The 21,150-nt window shown below is 39.3% G+C and overlaps 1 protein-coding gene across 1 annotated transcript in view; it reads right to left on the bottom strand.

Moving 5' to 3' along the window:
* Positions 1 to 21,150, bottom strand: part of LOC104950015 (neuroligin-2-like) — a 57,333-nt gene that overhangs the window by 22,851 nt on the left and 13,332 nt on the right. Inside the window, exon 2 of the mRNA XM_010776462.1 lies at positions 4,494 to 5,220. Within this exon, the coding sequence (XP_010774764.1) occupies positions 4,494 to 5,010 (517 nt within the window). The 5' untranslated portion in view covers positions 5,011 to 5,220. The remainder of the gene's footprint in view (positions 1 to 4,493; positions 5,221 to 21,150) is intronic.

Raw genomic sequence — 21,150 nt, 5'->3', positions numbered from 1 at the left:
CCACCTGTCCCGGTCAGCACCCAGTAGGGAATGAGTCCTTACCCCAAGTGAAGGAGTTCAAGTATCTCGGGGTCTTGTTCTCGAGTGAGGGAACAATGGAGCGTGAGATGGGTCGGAGAATCGGAGCAGCGGGAGCGGTACTGCAGTCTCTTTACCGCACCGTTGTGACGAAAAGGGAGCTGAGCCAGAAGGCAAAGCTCTCTGTCTACCGCGCCATTTTCGTTCCTACCCTCACCTATGGTCATGAAGGATGGGTCATGACCGAAAGAACGAGATCGCGGGTACAAGCGGCCGAGATGGGTTTTCTCCGCAGGGTGGCTGGTGTCTCCCTTAGGGATAAGGTGAGAAGTTCGGTCATCAGGGAGGGACTCGGAGTTGAGCCGCTCCTCCTTCGCGTCGAAAGGAGCCAGTTGAGGTGGTTCGGGCACCTAGTTAGGATGCCACCTGGGCGCCTCCCTAGGGAGGTGTTCCAGGCACGTCCAGCTGGGAAGAGACCAAGGGGTAGACCTAGAACCAGATGGAGGGATTATATCTCTTCGCTGGCCTGGGAGCGCCTTGGGATCCCCCAGTCAGAGCTGGTTGATGTGGCCAGGGAAAAGAAAGTTTGGGGCTCTCTGCTGGAACTGCTACCTCCGCGACCCGACCACGGATAAGCGGGAGAAGATGGATGGATGGATGGATGGATATTGAATATTTTTCATATGAATTCAGTACTAGCTGTTAAGTCACTATTTATCACCAAATGATGTAACACAAAAGTGATTGATAATTGTATTGATATATTCATATTTTTCAGCATACCAACTTGGAGTCTATGATGATATTCCGAAAAAAATAAGTTTATGCAAGCTGAACAATTCCTACAGCTGAAGCTTCACATTGAAATAAATGTATTGGCAAAACACAAGTTCACTTTTCTTATGTAGTAGTATCAGAAAAGCGATGACAACTAGATGTTACCTCAAAATTCCAATACAACATAGGGGCATTAAAGCTGGTACTTTTGACGATTTGTAAACTATTTGTGCGCCTGTGACGTTCAAGATGTGGTGTGTTTGAATTTCAGGGGCACTTAAGTCTCCTTCAGTCTCCATTTCTCTCTCACACACAGGGCAAAACATATCCTTGGGGACAGCATCAGCCTTGTGTAAGCAGTGACCCCTGACAATAAGTGACAGATTCTGACAAGCAGACAGGGCTACATGTTAAATCAGTCTCACTCATTTGCACACCTTGTCCCCTGGGAATAGCACAGGAGACTCAACACCAGCCTCTAGGTGAGTATGTGACATATTGTACAACATACACACTGTGACCGCAGGGCACTAAATATACCCATGTTTGAACACTTTCCACCGTTGAGAGTAGTTAAAATAACTTTATATTCAGTCCCTTTTCCTAGTTTCTTTGTTTCTGCTCTGGTCTCCCTTTATGCTACTGTAATACTTGATATTCTCTACTAGAAATGTATCTGATTCCATCTTTTTGTTGGGCCATAGAGTATTCATCAACAAAATAAAAATCTGCAACATTGACTCAATCTAAGTAGGTTACAGCTTTAGCGTTAGAATACAACAATGCTGTGCATCACTGGACTAACCATAGAGTTAGACTTCCTACGAGCAGCAATGCATGAACATGTGTTCTCTTGCGCTCACTCACGCAACTCTCAGGTGAGCCCATTAATGATAGATATTTTTACATTTTATCCTGAGCCGTTGCTTCTGTGATACATACGCTTTGCAGCAAGACATACACTTTGATCCTGTGTTCTTTAACCTGCCAATCTGCTTTCTGAACCACTCTCCACTGGATCATTAATACAAGAAGAACACCCAGGTAGCCCATGAAGAGGTGGAGGTTTTGCATTACAGGGATTTTGGCTAATTCTGCGCCAGGAGGTAGAACAAACAAGGTTTTCTTTAGCAACATATTGTAATTGTTATATTTTCTCCTGAACTAGATGCTACAACAATAATTAAAGCTTGACCACAGAATCCACAGTGCAGCTTCCAAGCAATACAAACCTAAAGGGAGGGTAATAAAGCCTCTTCCAAAATGGTCATTTACAGTATTAATAAAGTGAATGTTAGTCTTTCTGTACTGAAATGATTAAAATATGGTGGTTATTCCAGCTTACTTGTTGTTCTTTACGCAATGCCTTTTTAATATACTCTCAAACTGACACCAATGGCTGGCAAGGTGAAGTTCACATGACCGACAATGGATGCCAAGCTAGCATGGAGTTAATGAGCTAACCTGCTAGCATGTTTACTGCATATAGGCTGCTTTTGGCTGCACACGCTTGTTGGTTTGAAATGTTTTTTTCTTTTTTTTTCTCATGTCACAAATGGTGTATGGATTGAAAAAAACATTTGAGGGAAAATTCTGTTAAAAAATGTTGATATGAAACTAGGCAACATTCAAATTACAGTAGCGTACTAACCTTCTAAAAAGTATTAGTGTCAACTTTATGTTAGCTTTTGTAATGCTAAGTATTTATTCTAGTCTAGCGGCTTTCTAGATAACACTGACTTAAATTAAATTAGGTAATATAATTAAATATGGACTCACTTGAGAACAAAACAACTTAGCGAGCCACCGCAGCTAGTATTTTAGATGTTATGTTCATACATGATTTAAGCAAGTTAATGTCTATCAAGCTAAAACCTAGCATGTCACAGTGTGGCTAATTGTCCCAAAAAGCAGCTAGTTTTTTTTAATATATTCATCAAATGCTAGGATTAATTAAATATGAGAAAATAAATGTAAAGTGTATCTAATTGCACAGAAGAGTATTAGCACAAGAAAGATTATAAATGTTACCATGCCGTAATTATATATATCTAGGAAACTATTAACTGTTATCAATAGTAATGGAGAAAACAATACTAATTAAGACTGACATTATTACAGAACAGGACATTATCAGATCTGGTAATATCCTGAGCTCTCCTTTCACTGGATATAATCCTGGTTAACTGATCAGAATGGCACTATTCCTGTGAGTCCTGGAACACTGACAGAAATATGAAATTAGAATACAGTTAGAGAAGTACAAGGTGTTCTTACACTCAAACCAATTGTTTCAGGCCTACTCTCTTCTTGTTCTGCCCCATTAAAATGCAAAGTTTGTAACTCCAAGACTGACTTTACAGTATATCCTTCTATAGCTAGCATGGGAGTTTAGTCGAATTTACCATCTTCCATGTTCTAAAAATAGTTTTAGCAAAATTACAAGAATTCCAAATACTCTGTATTTTTTCATTTTTCCTGTGATTCCAATACTTAATAACACCAAGAATTGTGTCGTTTTGTTTTTTCTCTTCTTCAAGCTAAACAATATCTGTCTTTTGGAAAAACCCAGAAAAACTCTCAATCAGTCACTGGTGAAAAAAAATCTCTAATTGTATGGCCTTAAGCCCGCGTCACACTGTCCCGAAATTGACACCAGATGGACACACGATAAAGGAAATGTTCAAATTCGGCTCTGATCGTGAAAACATTGGGCCATTCATGAGGGCATCTTAAGCCATCGTATGACCGCCGGTGGAGTTTCTCAGGCTCCAGCAACAACTTCATGAGCGGTGGCAAAATCTTTGGAATGCCAAAAAATTGCCGAAAGACCGGGCGATGGTTCATTTTCGTGTTAAATATGTGTGTGCATTTTGCCCTTCGTAAGGCCATCTCGTCAAATCGTGTCATCTTCGTGTGATCATCTGTGCCATCGGGCATTTTTCGCCAAACGAAGACAATACGAAGGAAACAAGAAGCTGCCCGATTGTCTTAGGAAGGCAACACGACTACTTGAAGCCCTCGCAATGCCGTTGTGTAGCCATCGTATTATAGTACAATTTGTGTTCTGTGAAACTGAAAAGGATATTACATTGTTTTTGTTACTTTCGTTGCAGTTGTATGTCTTAAATGTAATTTAGGTTAACTTCCTGTTTTATTTAGATGCTTTGAAGGCAAGTTTACGCTGTTGACAGGAAGTTGTTGTTGCTATGGAAACAACATGAAGGAGTGTGTGGTTCGGGTGCCATCGTGTGGCCTTCTGTAGGCATCGTACTTGCTTCGGCTGTTGCTTGGCTGTTGACCAAGCTCGGGGACATCTTCGTGCGAAATTCACAATTCCATAATCGTGTGTCAATCTGGTGTCAATTTCGGGACAGTGTGACGCAGGCTTTAGTAAAATCAAACTTAAAGAAAAGCCTGATACCTTCTATCAAATATAGGGGAAATTCTTTTTTTGAAATAAAAATAAAGGCAACCTTGCCCATTTAATTTTTTTTTATTTGTAATGTTTTAATTTATATGTTTTAAGTTATTATATACACTACTATTTTATACTACAAAAATGTGTATTTCTCAGTTTTTGTAACTTTTTTATTTATGTTTTTTTTTTCTTTTTTGAGGGAGTATACATTTATGAAATCTCTCCTGCTGGGAAAAATAAATGCCAATACAAATATGTGTCAAACAAAACAACTCACCATCTTCAGTGGGTACATAGATGTTGAGGTAAAGGCAATCCTCGCTCTGGTTCTGAACGTAGGTCGCTGCAGCATCCAGGTTGTCTGTGAACCACACTGGTAGCATGATCTCAGGTAAAACCCCGTGGACATTCTGGGGACAGACTGGTGCAAATTGGGTGGCATTGCGAATCTCTTGCCATGAGCCTGGAGCTTCAGGAGGCTGAAAGCGGCGCTCACCGACGGGTGCGGTGGCGTATGGCACACCTAAGAACTGTTCCACAGGGCCCAAGATCTCATTGTTGAGCTCCTTCCTGATACCACGGATCTTTCCATAGCCTGTGGACACTATGGGGTATTTCAGGTCAACCCGTTGACATGAGGAAAGGGTGAGGTGAAGCACCAGTCCCAAGAGCCACAGCAGGCAGTGATTGGCGACCCGCTGAGAACTAAAGTGACGCTTCCCACCATAGCCTTGGTGGCTGGCAGCATTGAGAGGAAAAAACAACATGTCCAAAATAAAGGCTCTTTTAGTCATATCAATAGGAGTTAAGTTGGGTGTGGAAAGGGATCACAAAATCAGTGGGTGATGGGAAATAAAGGCAAAAATAGGATATGTGGAAGGGGACAGGTCAACGGTTTTCCTAGGGTGACAGGTATCATTCTCAGGTAGACTCTGTGGTCTCATCCGCCTTCGTCTTTGGAACTCCTGATGGGTCCAGAGCTGCAGTCAGGAAGCCAATTACACCTGGAAGACACAGACAGCAGGTTTGAGTCAGTGTGTGTGAGAATTGGTCTGCTCTTTAAGTCCCCTCGGTGTGTTTTAAAAGGCACAAGAGGACAATATAGCTAAGATGATTTAAATCAAGATGAAGTGTCTGTTAGCTCAAAAAAAGAGGGAATAATGACACTTGGCTGCAGATGTAGTACATTTATATTACCCTGAGCCTAAAGTTTGCTATTCTGTCTACCACAAGATGGTGATTATATGCGTTAAGTCATGTGATTTAGTCGTCTTAAAGATAATAATTTGACCGGAAAAAGTTGGTGTTAGTAAGAATCTAAGAACTGACGGTATTACCCTTAAATGCATGACAAATCTACAAAGAAGCCAACTAAGTAATCTTTTTGCACAGAACCAAGAAAATGAAGCAAAGAAAGATAAACAATCACTAGTGCAGAGGAAATGATGTTTAAAAAAGGAGTATACCAGAACTTATGCCACTATATTGCATTTTCTGTGTTTAAATTAGTACAATTACATTTACCATTGGTGTCTTTCCAGAGTACTCATATCTGGCCACTATTAATGCACCTGTTTTTATGCTATGCAACTTGAGCATTGATTCTTAACCTACAGCTACCAAAGAGAGTCATGTACATCCAGTTATTGTTTTTTCTCTATACATAAATGGTCCTTTCTGCCATCTGATTGTATTATCAATCTTCACACAGTTTTTGTAGGCTGCATTTTATCACCACTTTACCTGATAGTTGTAGCTTGCTGTTGGCCAATTGGGTCACTCTCAATTTCCTAAAGGCTCTTTCTAGGATCAGTGTCTAGAGTGCATTCCACAACTGTGTCTCAAAATCAACTTCTGTCAAATTTCACGTCCTCGCTAAATATGCGAATAACCGTTTACCTCAAATCTAAAGAAGTGGCTTCTATAACGCCTCCCAAAAAATATGTGCAAATTTGCAGATGAACTCAGATTTGTAAGTTTGAACATGAACATGCCAAAGGCAGTATGGTAGGTTTAGCAATAAATGTAATTAGTAGTTCATTGGTTTCATTTAAATGTTCCTTAAAGGGAAAATTACCACCTTTTATGTGGATATCCAATCAGTGTTTATGGTAAATGTAGTCGATTATGACAATCCTTCTTTATTGATGGAGAAAGCCGAGTTTGCAGATTTAACATCTGTTGTTCTTGCATCCAGCGCTGTCATTTGACCTGACAGTGACACAGTTGGATGCAAGAAAGAGCTATTCATGTTCTCCACCCCTTGGTAGCCAGGGTAACTCTAGATGCGTTCAAGGACATGACTTCTTTGTTCCCTTTGCTTGTATTGTAAACTAGCTACATTTCAATAAATCACAATTAAAATGGCATCTTAAAATATAATTGAAGAAAATCTTGGACAAGCATATATTCTACAGTGTTCTATCTGAGTTGGGTATTTGACTGTATTGCACTATGCATCCTGCTAGCCTACATATATAAAACAATGCACACACTGAGGAATGTATTGCTTGAATTTAGTATATTTACTATTAAAAATGATTGGACATTTACATGAAAATCGGAGAGTTTACTTTCATGCTACCTGAAATATTGGAAATATCTATTGCCAACTAAGAAGTTAACTTTAGAATATGTCCAACTATGAATAACTCAAAGTTGTAGGCTTTGCAATTATTACTTGAAATCATGAGCTTATAATAAGCACGTGAAAACAGGTTTTAGTTTTTAAGAATATTTGGCCTGTTTGCAGAAATTACATTTTTAGTCCAAGGGAAACGTGATATAATGTGAGCCCCGATTCACTTTTCATCTTGCAGATAATCACAGTCCTTTCAAGTGTAAAACAACACTCATCTTGTAATGAACTTGAATTCCCAGAAAACACAATATCCACAAGTATCTTTTGAGAAGTGAATAAGGCAAACCTCATTTGCCCTGCAACCTTTTCCACCATCCCCACTGTGCCAGAGTTAGCCTTTCCTTCTCAACTCACTTCAGTTGGTTCTTGCTTCCACATCATTACAGATGAATGAGCAGTGCTTATCTCACTCTGGCGTTGGGAGACGGAGCCGTTTAGGTGTGATAAAGGCTTTATGTGGTGCTCACTGTTGGTTGAATCCCACCTCGTCCCCCCCACCCTCAACTCTGCAATATCCACACTACACTGCCAGCCAGCGGACACAAGGGATGACATACAAAAATACAGCTGAACGATGGCGTGCAACATTACAGGACGTTCAAAGTTAGTGATGTGAGTGCTACTTTGCTTCATGAGGACAAAGCAGGAACAAGTTGTCTGGAAAATATTCGCTTCATTAAAGCCGTCTGAGTGAGTCCATCTTGTGATGAGTCCATACATGTTTAGGAGGGGGTAAAATGTGTAAGGACAACCTGAATTCTCATCAAGAAAGTTAGCGTGCGTATATAGTCGAGCTGAAAATCCAACTTAGATAATGTGAGTCGCTACACGTTGTAGTTACCGACTCATTGTGAGGGGGTAAGATGGCGTGATTTAAAAAAAGATTCTGACTTATTTGGAAGAAGAGGAAGAAAAAGAGGAGGAGGGTTAATTTTTGCTTTACCTTCATTTACCAAGTACATTTAAAGTTCCACTTGGGAATTAGGGTGAATTGCTTTCTGGCTGAGAGTTGGATGATAAGGTTGGAAATTAAAGGAGCCCTATTATGCTAATTTACAGGTTCATATTAGTGTTTAGTGCCTTTACTGTGACATGTTTACATTAATGCTCAAAAGGTATTTTGAGAGTGAGGGAGATAACTGAGGGATTGTAGCCTTTGCAGACCATTTACATGCACAACAACCTAAATAACACACTACAGTGATGTTAAATGGACCCCAAAAAGCAAAATAGGGCCTCTTTAAGCAACACACTCTCACTCCCTAAACGTCCAGGAGCGACGCTTGGTCAGGGTGACGTGGCGTGCAGTTGGACGCGCCGAGGCTCCTTCAGCTTCATAAACAGATGCAAAGAGCTTCCAACTGATTGCAATGTATTCCCATCGGCGGCGGTATTTGACGCTCATGGAAGCACGGCATCCGTTTATTTCGGCAGCTCTTAAATGCAATGTGATTCATTCCCATTGGATAACGGAGAATTGTACACCCGGAAGTAAGTATTCTCCTTGCTGTCGATTGATTTGACAGTGGTATCTCCACTACTCATTAACTCAAAACCACAAGATTACCTTTGTTTATTAAAAGACATTGATAGGTTTAAATTGTGTACAATGCTTTTGTGTTTTTCCCCTTCAATTCTGAGAAACAACTTGTTTTCTCTGAAATGTGGAGCGCCAAAGAGACTACACTACCCACAATCCCCAGCTATTGTTGTGACGACGCCTGTCCGCTTTGCGACAAACCTTGTGTACCTTGTACACAATTTAAACCTATCAATGTCGTTTAAGTAAACAAAGGTAATCTGGTGTTTTTGAGTTGATGAGTAGTGGAGANTTTGACGCTCATGGAAGCACGGCATCCGTTTATTTCGGCAGCTCTTAAATGCAATGTGACTCATCAACTCAAAAACACCAGATTACCTTTGTTAATTAAATGACATTGATAGGTTTAAATTGTGTACAATGCTTTTGTGTTTTTCCCCTTCAATTCTGAGAAACAACTTGTTTTCATATTTTATATCCAGTTTACTTCGTTTTAACATTGCTATTGCTTCGTATGTCGGAGGCGGGAGATTCATGTGATTGGTTGTTGGTCGCAAAAAATCGCCAAGCTTCAGACACGCCCAGCATCAAGATTTTTCAAGATTTTGTTCATGCCTGTGTGTGGACAGGCCGTTAGAATAATTGCGAACCAGCACCACCAATACTACAAGTTCGGGGGTAATGTGTAGTGCTTGAACTAATATTTGTATTATTGATTATTCTGCAGATATTTTTCTATATTAATTGATTGGCCCTGTTTTACACAATTTTTTTATATCTAACAAACATTGGCAAGAGTGATATTGGCCAGCTACAAATTCACACAATAGTGAGAGAACTGTATGAAGGTATGTTCAAGAGAAAAACAAAGACACAGAATGAAGTACTGTAGAACACACAATTACACACACATCAAAAACCATATACTGTACATGCAGCCTCTGGTTTCAAATAGAGAGAACTTAAACAGAGCTGCAGTCTATGCTAATTGCTCACATTTGCAACAGATACATATCCTTTTTGATTTTAAAATAGCAATTTCTGCTTGTATTTTGTTGGTAAATGGGAGAGAACATAGCCCATGGTAAGACCCCATGTAGTGTAAGGATACACACAGTAGTATGTCCTTACTGAGTCAGATAGCATAGGGGAGGGTAAAGTCTCTGTAAGAGACTGTTCTCTTATTAAAAATGCACTAGCAACAACATACCCAAATGCGTAAAATCTGATGAGGCATTCAATGTTGCATGTGAGTACAGAAGCACAAATTGGTCTGTTCTCAAACTCTCACATGTGACTCGCAAATGGTAGTGCCCGAACATCCTTAACATCTGTTTATGTCAACCATCCGTAAGCTGAAACAGCATCGAGTGTGCATCTTCGCGCATAGAAAAGGGTAAATTGACACACAAATCACCCGGCAGTTTAAAGCTGTTATATAATAGGTAGTCCTGTCAGCTGAAGCTGTTTGAGAAGGTAAAGTCTCTGCCAGTGGGACACTTTTATGGGTATGTTTAAAAATGGAATGGTCAGAGTGGTTTGTGAAAACTTTCCAAGAATTGCAGTGTTGGGGAAAAAGCCCGCCTTGGGATTTTATATTGCCTTGTTTCCACTTTGAGTGTTAGAAAGAGATGCATTACATGAGCTGTCAAGCTGCTCTCCTCTGCTAGTCAACATCTGTGGACGACAAGCAGCTTAGCAAACCATAAACAGAGTGCTGCATTTTTGAATAAAATTGCTCGTCTGCTACCTACTTCTAAGAAAGAGGAACCCTTGAATTAAAAAAAAGAAAAAGCTGAAGGCTGTTTCTTGTATTCTCCTGCAATAAACAATGTTATGATACACAAATCCAATGTCTCTATGAACTGATATCCGATAGGAAAAGATCTGCAAAATACATAGTTGTAAAAACGTATTGTATGCAATAACATTCAAAGCAAATCCACCTTATTCCAAGACTGATGGTACCTTGAATATATTTCCGGGGCTGATTTTTTATTTTACTGACCCTAACCCTTAAAACACAGCCATTAACACACAATGAACACAACAATGATAATCCTACCCCTGCCTTCCATGGGAAAACCACCGGAAGAAGTCGCCTTGGATAACATAAGTTAGGAAAAGGAGCTTCTTCATTGATTTCTTTGCTACTTTAAGGAATAAGGTATACAAAATAATAAGTTATGACTTTACTGTACCGATTGCAATCGTACATCTAATGAGAGTCAATTCGATTTCTGTTAAAAGTATGTTAAAAGGCTTTTTTGCTACCTTGATTCTTCAGTGGACTGGGGAAATGATTGGGAGGTGAATGTTGAATAAGTGAGAGACCAAAAGAAGAAGTGGAGCCAAGATTTTTCTTGTCAGGCTTCATATGTAGGCTCAGCCACAGGGCTTCATCTTCTTTTACACTATACATTGAAGTGCCCCGAGTCTGCCCCAATGTACAGACTGCCAGGCTGAACCGGGTGATCCTGAGCGTTACCTCCAGGCCTTGTTCTGCATTCTGTTGTACTACTACAGGAAACTCTTGCTTCTTCAAGCAAGCACATTTTGTTTTAGGCTTCTTTTCCCTGAGCCACATTTAGCATCCCATTTAATAAAACAGTGGGCGTGAATTAAGGATTCACCTTGCTAACCAAGCTGGCTAGCTTTAGTTGGTTCCCAGGGGCGGCGGGTACTGTAGGCTAGGGAAGGCTAAGCCTTCCCAAATATTTGTGTCACTGCATCCTGGTAAAAGAAAAATATAATGTATAATGTTTGTGTCTTTGACATTAGCGCTGCTATGCAGCCACCTGTGCCCTGTACTACGAAGCTAGTTCAACAGACCCTGGATATGTTTGAGTTATCTTAACTAACCCTAACAAGCGAGATCCCGCTAAGCGGTCCTACGACGCTGGTTATCAACTCGGTAAATCAAGCCAGGGTTTCTCTCTCCAGCTGAGAGGGCGTTCACGTGAAAGGGGCGGGGTTAGGACCAAAAACAAACAGGGTCAAGTGTACTGACAGCGCAGCGTCATACTTCATTCATGAAAAGTAAACTAATATTAGACAAATATGAACTTCAAAAATCCATGACTTAAACATATAAACCAGGATACAAGCCACATAGTTGCACCTGCAAGGAGAATATAGAACAACTGGTTAAAAAATAACTACCGAGTGTTTGAAAGTGTACAACAGTTTTATGATACTGCCGCATCTAAGACACGAGGGGATCTGACTTTTATTACATTTGAGTTAAGTGTTTCGTCAACTTAATGTGTTGCTTAAAATAATACGTCTGCATACAGTATATGTGACAAAGTAAGTGTTGCACGGCCATATACGGCTCGAGAAGCTGACTCAGATAAGGAAATATTGTCATATTATATGATCGATGATCTGATTGATGATGTGATATCAGTGTGATATGAACAATAAGTGCGACACGTCGGCGTCTTCTCTGCATACGGCAGTTTAAACTGTATTTCCTTTATCTGTAATATGACTTGATAGATTTAAACTCCGCACACTGAGCTCTGATTGGTCAGCAGGCGGTGCTTTCACTGAGTTGATCTCTTTTCTATAGACGCCGGGGGCGGGCAGCGTCAGGTAAAAAAAAGTTATTTAGCCTTCCCAAACCTGAGCCTCACGCGCCGCCTATGTTGGTTCCTTAGTGTTTTGTTTTGCAAACGGTTCATATATGAGGTGGCAGTGGCTCAGTCTGTAAGGGACTTGGTCTTGGAACCGAAGGGTCGCCGGTTCACGTCCCGATCGGACCAACAACAAAAAAGATGGAATGGGCTGGTAGCTGGAGAGGTGCCAGTTCACCTCCAAGGCCACTGCCGAGGTGCCCTTGAGCAAGGCACCTAACCTCGAAGCTGCTCCCTTGGCACCGGGTACCTGGCAGCCTCTCTGCTCTGCCACCTCTCCTATCTGCATGTGGTTGTGTGTGTGTGCATGTATATCCTATGTGTTTGTGCATGTATATCCTCGCCTGTGTGTGTAATGTGTGTAAACACAACAGAGTGGGGAAAGAGATTTCCCTGTAAGGGATAAATAAAGTATATCTTCTAATCTTCTTCTTCATATGGACGTATAAAGAGAACTGGAAACAGCGTTGAATGCGGGTCCCTTTTCAATTTCTATGAGAGTTTTACTCAGTGGCGCATAAAGGCAAAATGGTCTGACTCCAGAGAAAAAGTAATACTTGGGTCATCCCTGGATCTTCTGGCAGTCTTTCGCATCCATTGGGCCCATAGAGCTTGCACACTTTAACTAGCCTTAAACCCTACCTCCAAGTTAGTTAGAGGAAAACAATTTGACAGTTATACAGTAGCCATTAAATTAGTGCATTTTAAAATTCTGTACTGAGTGCAGTTTCAGCCTATTCTTGTCAATTAGGATAATTTGTGAATCATTCGCTTTACACCCAACTTGTCAACTCAAATAAAAGCCATTGGTTAAATTTAGAATATTAATCTATTTAGTAACATTTAGGTCACAAACTGCCTAACTGATTTATAAAGTGCCTTTTAATTAGAGAACACTGTTAAGCTTCTGACATTTTTTTTTTCTTTAACTCTATGACACGTAACATAATGAAGACTGAAGCCCCCGAAGACAAGGGAAGTGCTGCAGAGGGTAATAGGCAGAGATTTGTTAGACTTTATGTCAATCGAGCTCAAAAGCATATTAGGATTATTGTAATAGGATCACTGTTGGACCTTCCGGGAAGATAGATATTTAGTGTGTAGTTTATTATTTCAAGTTTTCTGATAAAGAATCACGGATGACTTCAATAGCGTCAAAAATGCTGCATCTTCATGTATCCGATATATTATTAAAAAGCAGCGTTATAGGGGATTTATGGTCATAATGGGGGCTTGGAGTATACTTAACACTGTACAGGAATACACTGTACAGTATGTGTCTGTGTATATTCCACCTATGTTTTGCTGCAGGAAAAGCATTAAGGAATTACTATTAGTTATTTTGAAAAATATCTTTGCTGAAGCTCTAAGCCATAAGAGTTTAGATAGGGCTGACCGCTCAGCCCTATCTAAACTCTGAATGAAGCCACATAAATAAAACGTTATTTAAACAAAAACTATTTTTGCAAAATGCAGCAAGGCAAAACATGATTGTTTTAGGACTGAATCTGCAAATACCTGCACCATCTGCCATCTCATGGTTATGCATATTTGAAATGATCCAACACAGACTGTCAGTGCCAGATGCTTTAACTAAACAGAGCACAGACATCCACTTTAATAATCAGTTTGAGCACATATAGAGTACAAAAAAGAGTGCACGCCGTTTCCACTTCTGCTGCTTTTTTTGTTTCTTGACAAGACATTAGCCCGGTATCTGCAGACAGCTGGCTAGCTAACGGTAGTTATCCAACAAGTCAGAAAAGGCCAAACAAAGTGAAATCACACACTGTTCAGTCGAGTGATGCAACAGTTTCACTCGATGACAGCTAGAGCAAACTAGCCGAATGAAATCAGCGCACATCTGGAGTGACGGCAGTCCTAAAAATAGTGTTCTATTCATGTCACAGTTTACAGGACTGTGATAACATAAGGAAGCTAATGCAGCCAGATGTAAGGGCTGCACAGTATATAGTTTTAGAATCAATCTTTTGAAAATAGTTATATTATGTCGGTCAAATTAACCCAAACAGCTCAAATTAATAATATCTTGATACAAAAATGTGCAGAGTTACATAAGTAATCCAGTAAATCCTATTAACGACCTACATTGAAGGCCTGCCACAGTTAACACATTTAACCGTATTAGGTTATATTTTTCACACTTCTCAACAGGTGTGATCTTGCCGATGGGGATTTTACACAGCGGGTGAAATGTGGGCGCCTAATGGCCAACACATTTGGGTTTATCTTCTCCCCTTTGTGCCTTTTTTGATTTGCAAATCGCATTATATTTTGCAGGAAGAAAAAGTCAGATTATCAATATCGTGTAGCCCTGCCAGCTAATCTTCTACTTTTTGACTAATACAACCTTTTCGTACCTCCGTCTTCACAATGTTAATGGAAACTTGAAGTAATTGGATGTATTGCCTGCCACCTGGCGATTCTTTAGGCTAACACAAGATATTTCAGCAACTACTTACCAGACCACCATGACATTGGAGCTGGATATTCATTGTCCCCAGAGGATGATTTCTAATAATCTTCTTGACGCCCTGACACTTCACCTTGCACTACCACCAGGCCAACCTTTCTATATGATCCACAATGAAATGCTTCGCAAGCAACTTTGAAATCTTACTGCAGAATTTCCAAAAAAATGTATAATACAGCTTCCATTTAGACCTAAAACAATTATCAAACAAATCACCATGGAATAAATTAACACATTTACTTTATGCTCACCAGAAGATTTACCCTTGTCATCTTGGACATGATGTTTTTTTTGGCTTCACCCTCAGGCCATTTGAAACCCTTCAACTTTATTATGCCAAGGCTTCTGCTTCATTTTTAGCAAAATGGTTTGTTCGAAGCTACATTTGTGTTGATTATTGTTACAAGAAATATTCTGCAGCAGCAATCCTGTATCAGTTTCAGATAGTCTAGGTTACATATCAAAACTAAAACATATATTTAATATGCTTAATGTCTTCCTTTCTTTAAATATTTTATATATTTATTTGTGTTCCTTTATCCCGTCTGATAGACAGCATGTCCTGATTTATTGTTAAATCTCCCTATGACAAATCTGTTCCAGAAAGCAATATAAAAATAAAGGTTAATCGGGTAACACTTTACAGGCTGAAAAAACAACTATAATGTAGTTGTAGGGCAATTGTAATTGTTTAATAATGAAAATGTGTCAATAAATTAAACTTCATATCATTGGGACTGAAGAGAGAGTTAAAATGTCTCCATACACAAACATAAACTTAAATCTGCTTACTTCTTTATAATACTGTTATAAACCATTTATTTAGTTTTGTAAACTGCTAATTAGCTACATGCTAAATAGGGGGCTTGTTACCATTAAAATGTCTGAGAAAATTAAGGTTTTAGATATTAAGTTCTTGACAATTTCATGGCGACCCCATAATTGCGTTGAAACATGGGTGTTGTTCGTGCTGATGAGAGCCTTGAGATTCATCCCAGAATTGACTATATTTACCATAAGCCCTCCAGACTCAAAGAGCAGCTCAATCAGATACCACAGCCAATCCATCTGCCACCATCTTCAACACAGAGTAACCAGAAAAATTTAGGAACATCCGCAAGTTAATATCACTTTACACTTTTTATAGCTCCAATTAACCCAAGATATAACCGAAAATATTTTATATAAAAGAGATAACAGCCCTTCAGGTCGGAACAAGGTATGCACATAGGGTTATTTTCATTGTCAATTATTCTGTTGATTATTTTATAGGTAAATGAATTAGTCATTTTGACTATAAAATGTCCGAAAAATGTTTCCCAAAGCTCAGAATGACGTCCTCCAATTTCAGATTTTGTCCACAACTTATGGATATTTAGTTTACTGACATAGAGAATACAAGAAACACAATGATTAAATAGTTGCTGAATAAAAGTTAACAACGAATAGCTTAAAGGGGCCCTATTATGATGATTATGATAATTTGTTCAGGTTTTTTAATCTGTATGTGGTGCCTCTATTGTGACATGTTTACGTGCTTTAATGTTCAGAAAGTGCTTTATTTTTTCTGTTGTGATTGCTGATTGGTCAACCGCTTAGAGATATCCCAACCCTTAGCCCTTATCACGTACAATGTGTTATATAGCTAGTAGCCAGGAAAAGGGCAAGTGTCACCTGGTGATGCCACTATGTTACAGAAGTAAACAAAGGACCAACATCGAGGTGTTTCAGGCAAGTGGGGGGCTTTGCAGACCATTTAAATGCAGAGAAACCTATATAACACTACAGGAAAGGGAAAACCCCAAAAAGCATAATAGGGCCCCTTTAATCTTTACTGCTCTAGTTAAAACAAATGAAAATCATATTATTCTTTCTCTACACTGCTAATTTAATTCCACATTAACATGGAAACACAAGTTAGGATAAAAAACAACAACAAATAATCCAGTAGAATTCAATTAAAGGGTCCTTAATGAAGCATCAATGCGGGTTGTTAAAGCAGCAGCAGGGATCATAGAACAGCAGGATCGAAGAGCAGATAGGAGATGTAAGACAAAAGGCCCTCTGTCACTGCTGGACCAGAAAATCAATATGTTGCTGTTGGTCACCACTGTTCTCTCCACTTAACACCTGAAGATCACATGGAAAACCCTTTATCTTACAACTCTCCTCAGCAGCACACACACATACAGAGCAAGCTATCTGGCCACACACTCTCAAAAACTTGGTTTGGATGAACATTGCTGCCTCTGGAGGGGTGCTATTTTGTATTTATTTGTTTTCTTGAGTGTGTTTTTGAGTGTGTTTCGTACTGGAGTCCAGAAGTGTGCCCACAATCTAATTAGCGAGGATGATCTTGGTGAATTGCTAGCCGTGTTAGCGCGAAGGTGTCTGTGGGCGATACACACACTTTGAGGGAGCAGTCTGACAGCTGCGATGCTTTGAGCTTAAAGCTAATTCAGGAATAGAAAGTCAAATAGAGAAGGTAACTTAGCCAGGTAAACATGATTGCCCTGTCTCAGAGATATACTGTTACATTACATGTCGAAGATGTGAGTAGTAGAAATGATGGTGGTGATGTTCTTCAATATGCAGTCTCGAAAAAGGAAACAGAAGACGTATAAGACAATACATGAAAGCATGTCTAGAGGGATGCAATTTTAAAGAAGGAGATTTACTGGATAACATTGAATTCACTTGCTTATGTTCCTCAGGCAGTCACGTTCAACGCTAAACCACCACTAGCACAATGCAATCAGCTTTATTCTTGAGAAAGAGTCGAAAGAGCCCGGGGATCCCGGGTTGACAGGAAACCCAAAAGTCTGAATGTCGGCACGGGAAAGACGCAGCTTTAGCCTACTTTAAATGCTATCACTGAGACGTGATGACAGCAAGCCAAAGCCACACAATATCACAAGTTTACATCATGTTTAAGCCTCCAGTTTGAAGGGGGAAACGCTGAGGCATTGGTAGAAAATATACTGCTCTGTGATTTCAACCGTAGCACATTTTGTCTGAGGAATCCCAAGTAATACACTGTCAATGTGTGTCTCATGTTCTTGGTGTGGATGTGTAATGATCGTTTCGCTGGCAATGTGCAAGTCTGACTAATTCATTACCAGCTGTGACAGTCACATCCAACTGTCAAGCAAATCCCTCTCCCTTTGTGTGGAGGACGTCTTGATGGGACTTGTAGTACGTTGTTGAACAATTATGGAGATAGGCTTCTTTACAAATCACTAATTCTATAGTGCCTGGAGATAATTGTCTACAGGTATTACAGAAATACCTGCAGACAATTATCCCAAAATCACAGTTGTAATAGACTGTGTTGTAAATGTACCACACATTTTGAATGTCATTAAATGGACGTTGGTAGGGCATGGTTATTGTTAAACCTACCTGACAGTCCAGCTAAACTGCACCTACTAGTTTTGTAAAAGTGAGAGTGGAGACTTAAAGGCAACAAGCCTTAAAAATAAAGGAAACCTAATGTTTTTAAGACAAAAAATATATATTTAGGTTACAACATAAAACTACTTTGTTGGGTTTAGGAGAAGATGACGGTCAGGGTTGAAATAACTAAATGTTTTGGAAGGGAAAGGGACATTTTGTGAACACAAAGACAACCACATGTTGTTTGCTGATGTTTTATACTACTCTGATTACCTTTGTTCAAGTCATAACTACTGATGCTACAGGTTGTTTTCGTCATTTGTCTGTCTTCAGTCGGGGATCAGGGGTATGAATCTATTTTAATCCTACTAGTGTGTTTAGCAGGCCCTTTCTGTTATCTATAACACTGGTAAACACTGATAACGGCCGTTTACTCGACCTGATAACGCTCCTTGCTAAATGCATACTATATGCTACTACTGTAGATGCTGTTAAACTCTGTTGGAAATGTTAAAGAAGTAAAAGTAACATCAAGGATCAAACGAGCAAAATGATGGTAAAGTCTTGAGTTGTCCGTGCAGTCAGTCAGGACTGAGAGATTACTACGCCAAGAGTTGTGATTGAATGATTGAATGATTTGAGGCGTTACTTCTGGGAAATGAATGACCTATTGACAGGTGGGCGTGGTGATGTACAGTACTTCAGACAACAGGATGCTACAATCTTCAATAAACAACATCATTTCACTTCAACATATATTTTTTATGAGAAGAAACTTGTTCTCTGGGTTGATTGACTTCAAATCATCTATTCAAATGTTATAGGTATAAGGTTTACTCAAAAACTTCTGTCTGTGGCCTTAAAATAGTTGTAGAGCAATATCTACGTTTTTTACAATTCTTAAATGTTGGTGGTTGTAAGCTCAACCTGCTCACCACAAACCTGAATACGTTTTCCATACACAGGCAGACGATGAGTAAGCATAGAGTTGTGAGGGTGTATGAAAAGAGTGAGGTTAAAATGAAGAAGGAGAAGAGGATGGCCTAAAAAAGAGTGAGGAGGAATAGAGACCGATGGCAGGAAAGAGGGAAGTCTTCATGGCTAAAACAGGGGGTCAGGTGCCGGCAGCAGGGGGGACGGACATGCATGGTTAAGTGGTTTGCTGAATGTCACGTTACAGCTTACCCTGTATAATCCCCTTTCTTAAAGCTCCTCCATACTGATGAGTTTGTGAAGATGATACTTACAGCATATGCATGGTGGTGCCATTAAAAATATATCTTAATTATATTTCTCTCCCATCAATGACCCCATTACTAGGATTAGCAGGATTAATTAATGAAAGCAATAATGTAAATAACTGAAAGAACAAAACTCTTTCAAGTGAAGGGAAGTGAAGAAATTATTAGTCATATAACACACATACAATTTTGACAATTGATTTAATCGACAGATCTGTAAAACTGAGTTTCCCCATTCATTAAAAAAGCCTAAAGACATGTGCAAACTAATTGATTCAAAAAAGCTTAGTTGAAAAGACAACAATGATTTATTATATGCCCAATTGATGTAGAAGGGGCAGCCCTAAGACACTTCAAAGATTTAGTCAATGATTGATTCGCTTGTTTAAGTGCCAGACCTGTAAAACTGAGTTTCTCCATTATGTTGGCATGGAAAAAGGTCAGCCAGAACAATTTTTGCTGACACCAAAACGTCACAGAGTGCAGCCTTATTGACTTGTATGATTTAATCGACAGAAAATCTGAGTTTCTCCCAAAAACTATACAAAATAATTGAAAAAACGTTTCTTAGAATTAGGTGATTAAGAATGAAAAAAGCTTTAAAAAGATGATACAACAATGAACAAGAGATGTCTGACCAATGCTGTCTTTACAGTATGTTCAGCATTAATGTTCTTCCGCATAGTTCTATCATTTGGTTATATGCATAAAGCGAGCTATGGAGCAACTCTGAAAGCCAGCACTCAGAGCCAGAGTATCATTTTACATCAAAAGTGCCAATACTTTTTTGTTGCACCGTACATATTTTCAAACAGCCATCCTGCCATCAAAGTTCCCCTCGCAACTCATTTCAAACCAATTCAATTTCAGTGGTGTCAAAAGAGAGGTAGCTTTACTGCTTGCTTTGGTTTTATAAGCCTCAGTCGGAAAAGAAAATGATCTTTTTCAAGGAGGCAATAATCTTGACTTATCTGAACAAGTACAGAATGTTATTGAACATTTCGTTGAATACATTTTTTAATATGCTGTAATTACTGCAGGGCATTATTTGAAAAAAGTTTCATAGAGCAGAGAAACTACCAGGTTATAGAAACAGTATCAAACTACAGTCAAATATAAGCTATTTTGGAAGCAAAGCCAATTAAACATCTCCTGCCAGCAGAGCATTACGTAATGAAGCTATTTTCCGTCAATTTATCATAACAATTGATTTTAGGGGCAAATGGCCGCTTATGTCTTCACTAATAGCCCTGCATTATAATTAAGACATTCATTTAGATGTTGCAGTTGCCATATTTACACTAGTCTATCTATGTTAACAGCAGCATTGTGAGAATATCTTTGTTTAGAGGGTCTGATTATTCTTCATTTATTAAATGTGTTTCAGTTTTAAACTTGAATGTGTAACAAAAGTCCATACTTATGGAGTATATACTTTTTCACACAACAGCAAACGTAATAAGTGTTTTTTTAAATACCTGACATTTCTCAGTATTCCCCTATTCTAAATTCCTCTCTATGCAACTGTACCCATTCTTATCAAACATACACCAGCTGGGAGAAATCACTTTAATTTGAACTGCGTGTGTGCTTAATTGACCTATCATGGCAGTCTCTGTTGTCGTAGTAACAAGAATGCCCTTGCCTGGTCCCCATCATCTGATCATGCCAGTTATGTCCTGAAAATGGCATTCAAAATGTGTTTGTTTGGGTATTTATTTATCCTTTGAGTGAATGAATAATGCGTATCCACTTATACTTGAATGATGTGTTTTGTTACCTGCTACCCCACCGCTTGAATCCCCATCGGAAAGTGTAAACCAAAAAGGAAGCGTCCTGAGAGACACATGCCAGCACCTGCATTACGCTTACATAACATCAAGTAAGTACAAAGAAATACTAAACTGGAAAAAATATGATTGACACAGCAATACTCATACAGGAGTGTGCAGTCAATTGGTGGAGGAGGGGCAAGGGGGGGGGG

Source organism: Notothenia coriiceps, unplaced genomic scaffold (assembly GCF_000735185.1).
Source record: "Notothenia coriiceps isolate Sejong01 unplaced genomic scaffold, NC01 NC01_scaffold00000339, whole genome shotgun sequence".
Classification (NCBI taxonomy): domain Eukaryota; kingdom Metazoa; phylum Chordata; class Actinopteri; order Perciformes; family Nototheniidae; genus Notothenia; species Notothenia coriiceps.
This window is presented reverse-complemented; position numbering and strand designations above follow the sequence as displayed.